The following is a 14,209-nucleotide window of genomic DNA, read 5'->3' as shown; positions in this document are numbered from 1 at the left end:
CCTGAAGGGGGCCTGCAGGAAAGATGGTGAGGGACTGTTTATGAGGGAGTGTAGTGACAGGACAAGGGGTAATGGGTTTAAGCTGAAGGAGGGTCGATTTAGATTAGACGTTAGAAAGGAATTCTTTACTGTTAGAGTGGTGAGGCACTGGCCCAGGTTGCCCAGAGAGGTTGTGGAGGCCCCATCCCTGGCAGTGTTTAAGGCCAGGTTGGATGGGGCTTTGGGCAACGTGGTCTAGTGGAGGGTGTCCCTGCCCGTGGCAGGGGGGTTGGAACTAGATGATCTTTGAGGTCCCTTCCAACCCAAACCATTCTATGATTCTATGATTCTATGAAAAGAGCTTTTTTCAGTTGGCAAAGACTCAGTGTTGGACCTTGTATTAATGCACAGACATTGCAAAGTCAAGGTTAACACTTGACTACAAGAATTAAGGAAATAATGGATAAGAACATTTGAGGAGTAGAAAGTGTGGCTCAGTGATTATTAAAGACAGCAAAGAATATATAACAATACCACGGTGATTTTTAAAGGGTGTAAAAATGAAAGTATATATAGGCTGGCAATGGTAAATAGTCCCAGGATAAAAGGAATAAAGCACCCAAGTCTTTTAAAAACAAAGTTGGGCAGGGCAAAAGAAAAACATGGCATAAAGATCCACTTTGCTTTGGGACTGAGATGAACATGAAGACTAAATTCTTATGAAGTTTGAACTTTTTTTCTTTGCTCTAGGAAAATTGACACATAAACTGAGTTATTCTAGAAAAATAAGCCATTCTGAAAGCTGTTCAAAGTAAGCCCTTGGCTCCACTTAAAACAGGGTGCTGTAGGACAGACCACCAGAAAGGTGAGAGAAAATGGAAAATATTGAGGCTCTTTGAAGGCGGCAGAATGTGGGCAGTGTGAATTTCCATCCTGCAGTGCCTGAAATGGTTAGACTCTCACATTTTCAAAGATCAGTCACCAGACGACCGCTACATCTGAAAGAACTGTGCCACTGGCAGCCGTTATTTGAAGAGACACATTTTTTTTATATGAAGGTTGTATCACTGCAGGCATCAACTATAAAAGACCTAATTCTTTAAAAAGAGGGGGAAAAAAAAAAAAGGGTCACAATGGAAAAGGCATGCATGTGATAATATTTCTAATTTGCTATTATTTGAAAACCTAAGAGCTTAAAATCCATTTCATGGAAGATTGCCAACTGAAGTATATAACAAATTATATTATGGAACAGATGTATCTTGTGTTGCCTACTTATTGTGTCTTCATTTCTTGCAATATAAGATTGAATACTAAGATTCAAAGCATGTGATCATTCCCAGCAGACAGTCAGGAGTGTCACTCTAATGCTATCCCTGCTTCTGTCTTCCTCTGTAAAAATCAGATGTGGTTGCTTCCCAGACATCCTCCCTTATGTTCTTACCCAAATCTGACTAGAGATTCTGGCATGGGGGCTTGCACAAGTGTGCACATTCAACTTTTTCCTTTTTTTCTTTCTCTTGATTTCCTTTCTTGGTGAGCATCAGTGTTGGAATTGCCTGTCTGAGCAGAGGACACTGGAGGCAACAGAAGCACCTGGGAGAAAATGCTAATTCTGGAGGTAACAACAGCGACTCTGAAGAGAGAAAAAGAAATAATAAACAAGTGGGAAAATACTGGAAAAGTGAACAGGAGAACCATTAAAAGAGTGAGGAAATAATGTGGAGTCTTTTGTCCAGGATCAAGATTTTCCTTTTGTGGAACATGGGATTTGCCACACTGCATTTCTGGGCCACACAGACAGACATTTAAAAGCATTTTTCAAAACAACTCTCTGCAGTCTGATTGGGACTGGAGGCCATGACTCATGCATGGTTATCTGCGAGCTGAACAACATTTTCCATTGATATGTTCAAATATACACATAGGTTGGAAATGCAATTTAAAATTGTTAAGACTAATCTAGCAGAGTATCTGAAAATTCAAATGTAGAAAATACAAAGTGATCCTCAGCAAGCCTCACTTGGCCACCACATCCTATGTGTTTATCACATTACAAAAGAAGTTCTAGACAAAGACAAAGCTCAAGTACATGTGCAGCTGGGTTTTGCAAAATGCATGAAATACGCATGTAGCTATAATGTACTCACGGTGACACAGACAGGATCCAAGCAAATAATAATGATTAGACAAATGTGTTAGAATTTCTGTGTTAGTTGCTCTCTAGACTAGGAGATTCACTTTAAAGGTGACTGCTTTTCTTCTGTCTCAGCACCAGAATAAATGTGATGCTATGATTCCTCTATAACATCATCAGAATAAACTTTGACCAGACTAATTAGTTTTACGTTAATACAAATAAGGAATAACACAACTGAAATTGGAGCTGCTACACTGGATTTGGGATAGAAATTGGATTAGAAGGTAATGAAATACTGTAATAGAACGAACAATTATAAGTTATAGCACAGGCTTCTTCCTGTCTCTGTACTGCAAGAAACTTGTTCTCTGTTGAAAGACATGGTGTGTGATTGGGTGTCTGAGACGTATGCTGTGTAATCTCTCCTTTACCGCTGCTGATAAAACACCATCAAAAAAACTTCTCCTTTGGGGATTGTTTGTCACAAGTTAATTTAGTCCTACTTCATCCCCAGACCTAGATTTACAATGAAGAGGTGATGATATTTCTGTGGTACCGTCAGTACATGCCTCAGATGATTCATACAGGTCATTTCAAATAAGAACCCATAAACCACAGCTATATCATGTGTTTGATACATGCTACACTGTTTAGAACAGCTGTTACAGCAGTTTAGAGTTTTAAATACCATGCTATCATTTACCAAAATTTCTCCAGAAAAAGTAAGCTACTTTAAACCAGACTGAATTTCAAAAGGAAAGCTCTTATACACAATATTATAGAGACTTGTAGATATGATCTCAAATACATGCACTTATATGCAATGCACTTGCAAATTACAGACCCAAGGTTAGAAGGTCTTCAACGACTAGAAATAACAAGAGTGATGCATTTCATTAGAAAGAAGAGAAACTTTCCTTTCCAGTGCTTCAGAACTATGCATCTACTCTTACTAATAGAGGAAGCTCACAAAATAGCACCTTTTGTGCAGTCTGCTGGAGCAGATGTGAACAGTGACCTTGGGCATTCATACCAGCACAACTTTGGGAGGAAGCTCCACAATAACAGGAGGGAGAATGGACATGCTGGCTTTTTTAATAAAATGGGCACATTTGGAGTTACTAAATGTAGCCTCACCAAAGGGACCTACCGATAGGATGGTGTCTGAATTGGCTATACATGACAGATGCAGTCTATCATGTCCCTGTAGTAATATTATGGTTCTGTGGATTCTTTTTCAGACACAAAAACCCTCATTAGAGGTAGCTGAAAAATGGAACACTGAAACAATGACAATGTAATAATTTTTCATCTAAGCTTGTCCATTTTTTAGTTTCACTGAGAGATTCCTTATTTGAAGGAATGCTGACTGTAATTCCATCCCTAATTCATGCATGCCTCCTTATGTACAACTCCAACAATAACCTTTTATTGTTGTACAAATCAAAGAAAGATAATGTGACACTTTAGGTAGTGAGGTAAGTTGAGGAAGTTTCTCTTAAGTGAACATTTTCTTCTTTGGAGGGGGGCTTGCCTGGGCTAGACTTGCACAGATGCAGTAAGCAACGTCTATGCAGAATATGACAATATTGTCTATGCAAAATATGACAATATTTTTATACTGTACAGAATGTGTAAATATGTAAATATTTATGTATGAAATTACAAGCAAATAGGGTCCATAAGAGCTTACTTATATGTAGCAGGCAGAAAATTTTCAACACTTTGCTGTGCTTCCTTGTTTACTTATTTATATTCAGACAAAGGAAGTGGTAAGGCTGACTAGCTGACAACTTTTCTGAGAAGAGACCATTTTGTGTTAGAGGAAGCAGTATCTCTCTTGGATGTCCTAACAACATAGTTCTAAATTAAAAAAACCCAAAACAACACAGTCTTAAACAGAAGCAGCTGGGTATTAGGCAAGGAATTACTGGACACACTGGAGGTGATCACACGCAGAGAATATATGGCTGTGTCATCAATAGTACTGCTATGAACGTTCTCTAACTGCCTAGAGAAGAAAAGTTACGATGGATTTACGAAACATTCCCTACCGTTCAGACGTGGTTACATGGAACGCAGATGACTTAGCAGAATATTTTAGGATGGTAAGTTTAACTGTGTTTTGTCTTTGTATGATGGAGGAGCAAACTACCGTAACATTGTTTGTGCTAAATGTACGTGTTTTATAATGGGCTAACCTTGCTGCAAAACTAAAAGCAAAACCACTGACAATTAAGAAGCTGAGCTAAACCTGCCAGTGAAATCTATAAATGAATCTTGAAAGTGTGTTTTAAATTGGGTTTAAGAGAAACTCACGGCTTTTCAGAGGAAATATACACTTTACTACAACAAATGTTGATATATGTTAACAGCTGTAAAAGGCATTAATGTGTGAAGATTACAAATTTTCTAAGTCTTCTTTAATGATTTTCAGAGGAGAGTGGTTTTTTTCAAATTGCTCAGTGTTCACAAATGAGCCTCTGAATGTCTTTGGTAATCACATCCATGAGAACCCAGCCAGGAATTTCACGGTTGTGGATACACAAACTCCTGATTATTTTAGGCTCAGCTGGAAAAACCTTTCACCTTTTGGTTTGATTTGCCTATTCTAAAAATTCTTGGGCAAAACTCATGGCTCAAGATTACTAGCTACCCCTTTTTTCCTGTCACTGTTACTTTTTCTGACATTACCTTGTGTGAGTAGCTAGGAACTCCTGTTTCTTTTGACACCTTTTTCACTTGTGATGATCTATAAATTTCATTTTACAATGCAGAGGAGTTTTCACACTGAAGAAATACTTTGAAAGGCAATACAGGAATTCACTGCCAATATATAGCCTCTGCAAAGCAAAGCTGGCACATTTGTAAACACTCAGGAATGTGTAACTAAGCTGATTTTACTGAAATTTCATTTCTGTGTGTTTTCTGTAAATTGCTTATTTTTCAACTCACATCAGAGATAGTGCCTGCTTCATCTGCTTTGCAACTGAATACGTTCATCCCAGAGTCCAAAACTGTCAGTCTGGAATGTAACGTTCAGATCAGTCAGAAGATTTGGGAAGATTTGCAAGTAATGCCAGCATAGCTGGTTAATTTTCAAGACAGCTGTCAGACTAGACTTGTAAAACCTGGAACAGTTTGGGCTTCATTTTGAAATCATACGAAATTTATTGTTTCAACGGCTCCTATAACACTATGAGAGTTTTCTTTGGGTAGTTGACGCAAGTTTGATACTAGAATGCAAAACTAGCTAATAAAGATAAGCAGATCAAACACAAAGTCTATGTCTACCAAATCTCCAGAGAAGTGAAACTGCCAACTACTTGCAAACCTCTAATTTTAGGGTGCAGGGGTTAGTGGCACAGGAAAATGAAATGAAGAATTGGAGATGGAACAGATGAGCTCATTATCAACAGGCAGCTTCAGACGAATACAAAAAACATTAGAACTTTGGTGCATGGTGGTTTGGATCACCATTTCCAAGAGACTAAGAGGGGAAATGGCTTTCTGAAAGAGTTGATAATGATATTCTTAACAGTGATAAAAGGATTAACTGTAAGTTCTGTCATAACTGCCTGGGCCTGGTTACATTAATTTTTGAGAACCTCCCCTCTACTGATCCAGATACCCCTCATAATAAAGATAATCTTGGCATTCCACTTTTGGGGAGGTCAATTAGGGGAAAAAACTACTTCAAGTCATCTGAGACATCTGTGTAAAACAATAATGTCAGCCTAAGTCAGCCAGCTCTGGGCAACTGCCACAAGTGACCAGATCTCCTCCCCAGATAAACTCATACAATTTCCCTCACACATACCATTAGGACTGCTTTATTTGCATCTGACTAATATATTTTGCCTGCAGCCGTATGTTCAAAGTCCAGGATTCAAGTCCAAGAGGGACAAGCAATTTTTATTTTTTTTTTCCTTCTAAACTGAGATAATTGTGGGATGATTTTCGAAGGACAATCACATTCAAATCTTCTCTCATCTGAAGTGGTTGGTCATGACACAGGGCAGTGGTAAGATTTTTGCCAATTCATTGTTAGCCTATACCTTCAGATTAGCAAAATTCAGCCAGCTTAATATCAGTAATTTAGGTAACAATACTATGACGTATTACTGGCATGAATAAAGTCCTCAGTTTCTGTCAAATAAGAATTCTTCGTACTTAACAGTAATAACATGGTTCTAGGTGTGTTAACTTAAAGTCTGTGTTAATTTAAACCATGCCTTCAAAATAGGGAAGGACCAATAAGGAACTAAACTTTCAAATTATGTCTAAAGACTTTAAATTTATTTTAGAAAAAGCAAAGCTGTTCATATTTGTAATAACCCAAGGGTTATTTTTAAGAGCTAAACAGTATTTTTCATCAATTACTTTCAGAATGAGATTAGGTCTCAGTCACACTGAAGTGTCCTACTGAGTATAGCAGTTGCTCACTGCTGCATACAGACTTGTGCTGGTAATGTCATGATAGCACTCACTATATGAAAGAGACGTTATTTACAGGATTAAGTCCTCAGTCTGCACAAAAGTCTTAATCTGCTAAAATATTTAGCAGAGTAGGTCTGTTTCTGCATACGAGTAACTGAAGGTGGCTCCTAAAAATATTCTCTCAGCTGTTCAGATGTTTTCAGGATCTGTTCTCATGTAACACCCAGTTACAAGATTACTCCTTAAAATGAATAAATAGGATAGAACTAAGAAAGGATATAATGCTCCCTATTAGGTGTTCTCTGCTTTGGGGGAATTATCCCAGCACCACTGGATCATTTGTCTGCATAACTTTCACTAACTAAAGTTTCAGACAGGACCAGAGGCATTCTTCTGTCTTGGAGGCTCTAAAAAAGTCACTTTGCCCACTCTTTGGGTTCCTTCTGGTATGGACTTGATCAACTTGAAACAGAAAAAAAAGCATTCTACCCAGATCAAAAATATAAGCTGTGTTTTCACATTATGCTATTACTATTCAAATAAAAAAAAAACACTTAAGACACCCACTGGAAATCTTTAAGAGTCATGTCTTGCTAAATGTGGCTAGTTTTTCAGGTGTCTTCCTTCCTTCCTTCCTTCCTTCCTTCCTTCCTTCCTTCCTTCCTTCCTTCCTTCCTTCCTTCCTTCCTTCCTTCCTTCCTTCCTTCCCTCCCTCCCTCCCTCCCTCCCTAAGTCCCCCAAATTACTGGTAAATTTTTGCCTGGTAGGACCGGGACCTTTCTTTTCTTATGTATGTGATCAACTTCTAAAATGCATGCCTTTGTCCTAGATGCTACTGTAAAACATAATATCATGGAAAAGCTTTCCAAATATCATAGATAATTTCCAGGATTAACAAGCAAAATTTCCATCCAGAAGAGGAAGCTTTTCAATCACAACATTAATTCAGCAAAACCCTGGAATCAGGGCTTCGGTATTCCAAGATAGTAGGTTTTTGCTGTATTTCCTGTCTTCCACAACAGTTCATCCCAGTCAGCACCACAACTATCTATTTTCCAAATATTTCTAGCTTAAAAATGGTAACTCGAAGCATCTACTCAAAGCTAGCTGTATGTCTAAGTGTCTTAATCCATTCTTATAATGTAGGGTGCAATAATCATCTTCTTTTCATTGACAGTTAAAGTATAAGGACTGTGAGAAAGTTGTGAGAAAGCACAGCATAAATGGACAAAGGTTTTTGGTAAGTAGAGTTGTAAAACTCCTTCCTGTAAAATTCCAACCAAGTGATTGTTTTGACTCCTTACTTTGCATTGGCAGATGCAAAGTCCTTAGCTCGCAGATGGTTACTGAGGTATAAATATGAGAAGTAAATGCCTTTGGTAAAACCAGCCAGACATCTTGCTTTAAATATGGAATGCTGGGAACCCAAGCATGTTGTTTAATATGCATGTATTTTAGTATTTTTTAAAGTGACAGGGAAGTTATAAAACCACAGTATTTTCTTGAATTCATCTCTCTTTATAGGAAGTGCTTGTTTTCAAATACTAACTACAGAAAACTCACATTTATAATGTATTCATAGTAATAGTCTTGTCCTACTAAAGAAGACGTGGACCTGGTCAGAATGACTATAGCTTTCTATTACAATCACTATTTTGTGCCTCTATAGTTAACATTAGATTTCTTCTGCAGCAATACACAAAATCAATGAACTTTAAGAGCACCAGAACTAGTAAGCAAAGGCCCAGTGGGTTTAAATCGACATTGCTCCAGGCTTTACCAACAACTTGGCTTAACTTTAGAAAAGCTGACAACTTCCATTGACATAGCGGCTGTTTTCAGGTCTTAAATACACATCCATGAGGAAGTGTAAGGGCTTTTATTATTACTTCATTTTACTTCCATTTTATTTCCAAATATTACCTATTCTATTTTCCCCAAAAGTAGTCATTTTGATCATCTGTGTAATTAGTCATAGTGCGGAAGTCTATGCATACCTCTTCTAAAGCCTTATGTTTTATTAACTTGTCTTAATGTATCAAGATTTTTGTCATTTCGTTGAAATGCAACATAAAAATTTTCAAACACCTTTTGTCAGAACAGGATATTACACCTCCCTCCTACTGGGTGGAGTCAGAATTATTCAGATATATGTCATAGGATTTATCCTACTAACCCCTAAGAGATTCTCCTTAGCTTAAGCACTAAGGATCTGTGGCTGGAGTGGGAGTTCTGGCTCTGGAAGCATTATGAAATTCTGGAAGTTTGTGAGGTACAAATAACAAAAGGAAGAAATGTGTGATTCCTAAGTAATTTTTATAATTTTTTATTATTACCAGAGTGTTTCTGTAAATACACAGCTCAGAGTGCAGCAATTCTTCAGAAGCATCCTAGTAGATTCAAAGGATGTTTTTCTATTGAGTAAGCAAGCAGCTGCTCACGTCTACTGAGACTTTTTTTTTAAGCTTTTGACCTAGTCGTCAATTGTATAATGCAAAAAAAGTTCAAGGCTCACCTGTTAAACAGAACAACAAAAGGAGACTGTAAGTGGAATATTCTAGAGTACAACACAATCTTGAAAAAAAACCCGCTTCTCTGCATGAATGGTTTTTCCAAGAAATATCTTTTTACATTTTGTAAGTTGTTGGAAACTGCCAAATTACATTTGGACAGAAGAAACCGTTAAGACTGAGTCTTTGCAGGTTTTGTATCTATTGTCAGATCTATACGGTAAACCTGACTGCAAAAATATTGCTGTCTTATTCATCAGAATAACATCCTAGTTTCAAAGTCACCTTTCTGTATCTACAGGCTACCCCACGGAAAGCCCAGTTGAGATGTAGTACGAATAAAACCAGAGGGATTCCATGTAACTTATTCAAATAAAATTCTCCAATATTTAAAATGGCAACAGTGCCCTTTTGTGAGAGTTTAAACCCATAATATTTGTCAGGTTTATCACCAGAATAGAATTTCAGAGAGAAGCTTAAAAAGTCTTTAGAAAAAATTACGATTCTTCAGTAAATCCTGCAGGACATTTCCATAACGGGAGTACATTTTTTCTGTGTTTTATGCCTGTGAGTACTCCCAGAGGCAAAATAGTGCTGGAAAACACAGATAGGATTTGTTCTGTCCTGAAAAATCAATGATAGCATTCTGAACCAACGTGTAATTGGAAACTTCTTACTGTTAGCAGTAAGACAGACAGACAGAACCAGACTACCATCCGTATTCCAAAGACAGTTTGCAAAGTTTGTGATTAACTAAACAAAACACTTTCTCAAAAGTTTTCATAATGCTCTAATTTGTCCTAAACTTGGAGTTGCACATGATGGACGAAGAGAGGGGCCAACTCTCTCTGCAGGAGCATGGGTAAAGCTCTCAAGATTTAGCAAATCTCAGCTCAGGTCAGGAGTAATCTGCAACCTAATTGCTTTATTATGGCTGAAGGGGGAAGAAATACTCTCCCCCCATCCCAGTGTCTAGAAAGATTTTTGTTAGGCTGCCAAGGCTGCTCTTAAGTCCAAGGAGTTTTCCAGCTACATCTCCACTAGAACATGTGATTTTACATACACCGTGATGTTCTTAGCACAAAACTCCAGCAAATGGTGCTCTATTTTAAAACTTACAGTTTTACCCTGAAACTTTGCAATCATGCACAACTCTGCCTGATTTCACTATGCAGACATGAAGGAATTCAATAGATCTAGCTTCTGAAGTCACTTAAATACCATATTTTTTAGCTATACTAAAAAGATGTAGAACACAACAGCATAAAATCAGAATCTATGGTAGAAGTTTGCCGTCCCTACCAGAACAGTCCTTTACAAAGGGCATTTCATTGCACATTGCCTTAAAGCTGCAAGTGTTTAAAAAAGCATTTGAAATATTCTGTCCTTTTATATTTACTGGGAGAAGCATAATTCCAAAATTGCCAGGAAGAATGTCACTGCTGATGATTCCAAGCAGACCATGTATGTTCTGTTGAGCTCACACCCATAATCAGTAGCACTGGACGTTACCAGGATGTAGCTCTATATTAATTGTTTGACACTGTCCACTGAGATGAATTATAGTATCTCAAGACTTCTTTAATAATAAATACATGGAGGATATGTTTTGCTGTATGCTAGGTGATGGCAATGCACAATGAAAAGCAATATTCAGAAAGCAAGAGAATGAAAAGAAAAAAAAAGTAAATAGAAGACTTAAAAATGGTTTACTGCCTGTTCACCTGCTTTAGCTTAGATATCTCTGACAATCTCTAGGGAGAAAGCTGTTGCAGAAGAGGGTTTTATTTCCAGTTCTTTTTAAAAGCAGAGCAGGGATTGATTTTAACCTTGCCTGTATGTCAATGTGACAATATAACACCAACGAAGACCTGGATTAGAACCCAAATTAGAAAAACAAATGATCTTTGCACAGAGTCCCATTAATTTGAAATTAATCCTGGAATAATGGCTCATCTGCTGGTAAACAAACAAATTTACCCAACTCTCATCTGGTAGGAGCTGGTTTAAGATTTTACTTCTCCTTACAGATCTTTTTAACAAGCTGTCACTAAAACATTCTACCTACAGAAATACTTCTCTTTGAAGTTTGATGTGATTATTTTGTTGAAGTCCTTTGTATGTAAACAAATACACATGATGTTTATTAACCTCCTGGCTAGTTTAATACAACTGGCAGCAACATAAAGTAAAAACCAACATCCAGCAAAACAGAAAAAATAGAGAGAGGATTTTTTTATTAAAATGGGTTCACTTCTCCTACGGGCCATGGGATGGGCAGGCTGTTATCTTGCATGGCTTTTCTATGCACTTTATATTGCTAACAGTTGAAACTTCATGCTGTATTTTTGAATATGCAAACTTCTGTAAGTCACAGGGTGTTCCATGGACAATTTTGTGATATATACCATGTGTTTCCTTTCAGAACATGTCTGAAAATGATATTCAGAAATTTCCCAAACTCAGAGTGCCGTAAGTAAAGCCAAACCATTAATATTAAAAATTATCTTAGCTGGTCTGCAGAGAAAACTCACAGTAAATATCAGGCAAATAATTTGTGAGTGATTAGTTAGCGACCTGTTTATTGCAGTGTACTGAGAGAAAAAGAAGAATGTTCCAAAATAAAAGGAATGTTTTCATGACTGCTCAAGCACAATGTTATAATACAAAAAATTTGTCTGACCTCATCCATAAATTCTTTGATTGACAGCAGCTACATAAAGGTTAAACTTTTTTTGTGAGTATTACCTTCAAAGTATTATTTAACTGTTGACTTTAGCTCAAAAGAAAAAGAATGACGGTATGCACACAACAGTTGAGCCCAAGCAATTTTCATCATGTGCTTTTCCTTTAGGTAGGTATTAAAGATAAATCAGTCTGGAACATTTGATTCAGTGTTATATAGCTTTCCTTAGCTCCTGTGGATTAGGCCTTGAAAAAGTTTTGAATTTATCTGAATAGCTTTCATAATTACATAGAAGTTACTAAGTGAAGAACAATAATCTCATTAAGTCAATACTGAGTAACAGAGAAATTACCTGCTTCTAATATTTCATGGTGAAAAAAAGCAGGATTTTATTGTGCTATGAGTTATCTGGGACATATTTAAGCTGGAAGTTAGAAGATTCCTAACCATGAGACACGAGGTGTCTCTTTGTGGTCTTCTAAACAATGTATGGAAGGAAAAAAAAAGGAACTCAAGTTGTTCCAACACGGCTGTTTGTTTGTTGCTCATTTCCCAGTTCCAGACTCACTCCCTCTATGTATATCTTGCTTTTGCTACGGGAGATACAGTCTGCTTCACCTTTTCTGAAACATCAGAGCTTGTGTAAGAGGTTTTGGTGAAGCTAAAAATACTGAAAAATTTTGAAATACCTGTGTGGTCTGTCACATTCATGTGCTTATGGGTAAGCTGGTGGCTAGATCTGAGGGCAGGCGGATACCTCTGTTTGGATCAGATATGCAAGGACTTGAACTTGAAAGCCTCAGGCATGACATGTTTCTTAAGATCATATCTGTATTTTCACACAATAAATTTCCTGATAATAGGGACTGGAGGTGTATGCGTATTAGTAAGGGGGTCCAGATGCTATAAAATAAAAGATGCCCCGATGTCTCAGTATTTTTGAACTTACTGTCAATTAAAAGCAACATTTAACTATGGTTACTGAGACTGAGGGCCCACAGTTACACCAGATTGTCTGTGAAAAACTCATCTTACCATACTGTAAAACACATTGCTTGTAATTCTCTGATAATTTGTCCCTCCTTAACAGTCCTTTGGCAAAATAGCCTTGTGTTCTCCTTGTTTGAAGTTCTAATTGTGAGAACTTTTGGTGTTTTCCTTTCAAATTCGTGAGTCAAAAGTGGTCAGTGGAAGGTCTAAGACACACATACAAGAGATATTGTCATATAGGTGAATAATTAAAATGAAATCTACCAGTGTGGAATTGCTCCTATCTCCTCGTCTAATCTATTGATATCTCAAAAATGTTTTGAAAATTCAATTTTCACAGTCCGCTTACCTTGTAACACTCTAGCAGAAAGTGAACAGCCTTTTCTAGTCAGATATTTTGGGTTTCTCAACAAGAAGAAAACTTGAAATCAAGAGCTTTAAAAGAAGAGTGAAGCTTGGTGCACAACCTTAAGAACTGAATAAATAAGTAAATTAATAAATCTGAATGAAAGTTCTGGAACTAATGCCCTTGTTCTCAGCTTTCTCCACACTTACAAACAGGGAAACAACTTACTAGAATATTGTGAATATACATGGAAAAAGGTTGGTGTGATGTGGGGTCCTCCATGTAATGCCACTGTTTAAAACAAGAATTTAGAGCTTTAATAGGAAAGAGAACTGGTTGCCATTTAAAAACAAGCAAACAAACAACCCTCCAAAACCCAACAGAATAAAATTAATGGGTAGAAGAATCTGCCTGGTTTTTTACATTAATTTCTTTACTTCAGAATCTCCACTAGACTTCTGCTAGAACTCATTCACGCCTTACTTTTATATCATAATACAAATCTCACATAGTAGGAAGAGTTTTTCTACAAGCTGAAATACACATTAGCATATTGTAGTTATAGTACCTGATACTTAACAAGTGCTAAAATCTGAGCATACTTTGTAAAAATGCTTAATATAAATAGCAAGCATCACACTTACAGTGTTGGCCAGTGGAATGAATAAAAAGTACATACACAAGAAAGAAAGTTCTCCAGCACCTTTAGCAGGGTTGTGCTGACCTACATGTACCAAGAACAGAACCCACCACTAGCAACTATACAAGGTCTGCAAACCACAGCCTACATCCCTACAGACCTCCTGAGCTGGGTATGTGGTTTTACTAAAAATATAGGTTTGAGCAAATCTACTGATCAAGTTTTGAGTATAATTGTGTCATTACTTGGGGATGAATCTGTGACTTTTACAAGAATCTTTAAGTGTCTCAGTAGGTAACAGTTGTCATTACAAAGTATGATAGGCCAGTTCCTGAAATTCATAAAAAAACTCTACAATCTTCTGTTGTTATTAACAGAATTATTATTTTGAAAGTTAATCTCCACCAGCCATATCACAGGTGCACATCTTCATGAATCTTCTTTTGGCTTATTTTTAAATACCAAAATAGGATTTAAA

General features: G+C 37.1%; 2 protein-coding genes across 2 annotated transcripts in view; one reads left to right on the top strand and one right to left on the bottom strand.

Annotated features, from left to right (window-relative positions):
* KCNIP1 (potassium voltage-gated channel interacting protein 1) overlaps positions 1-14,209 on the bottom strand; it is a 615,599-nt gene that overhangs the window by 483,804 nt on the left and 117,586 nt on the right. The window lies entirely within an intron of this gene.
* Positions 3,931-14,209, top strand: part of LCP2 (lymphocyte cytosolic protein 2) — a 34,045-nt gene continuing 23,766 nt past the window's right edge. Inside the window, exons 1-3 of the mRNA XM_054841780.1 lie at positions 3,931-4,227; positions 7,737-7,799; positions 11,495-11,541. Coding sequence (XP_054697755.1) covers positions 4,150-4,227; positions 7,737-7,799; positions 11,495-11,541 — 188 coding nt within the window. The 5' untranslated portion in view covers positions 3,931-4,149. The remainder of the gene's footprint in view (positions 4,228-7,736; positions 7,800-11,494; positions 11,542-14,209) is intronic.

Source organism: Grus americana, chromosome 14 (assembly GCF_028858705.1).
Source record: "Grus americana isolate bGruAme1 chromosome 14, bGruAme1.mat, whole genome shotgun sequence".
NCBI classification, from domain to species: Eukaryota; Metazoa; Chordata; class Aves; order Gruiformes; family Gruidae; genus Grus; species Grus americana.
This window is presented reverse-complemented; position numbering and strand designations above follow the sequence as displayed.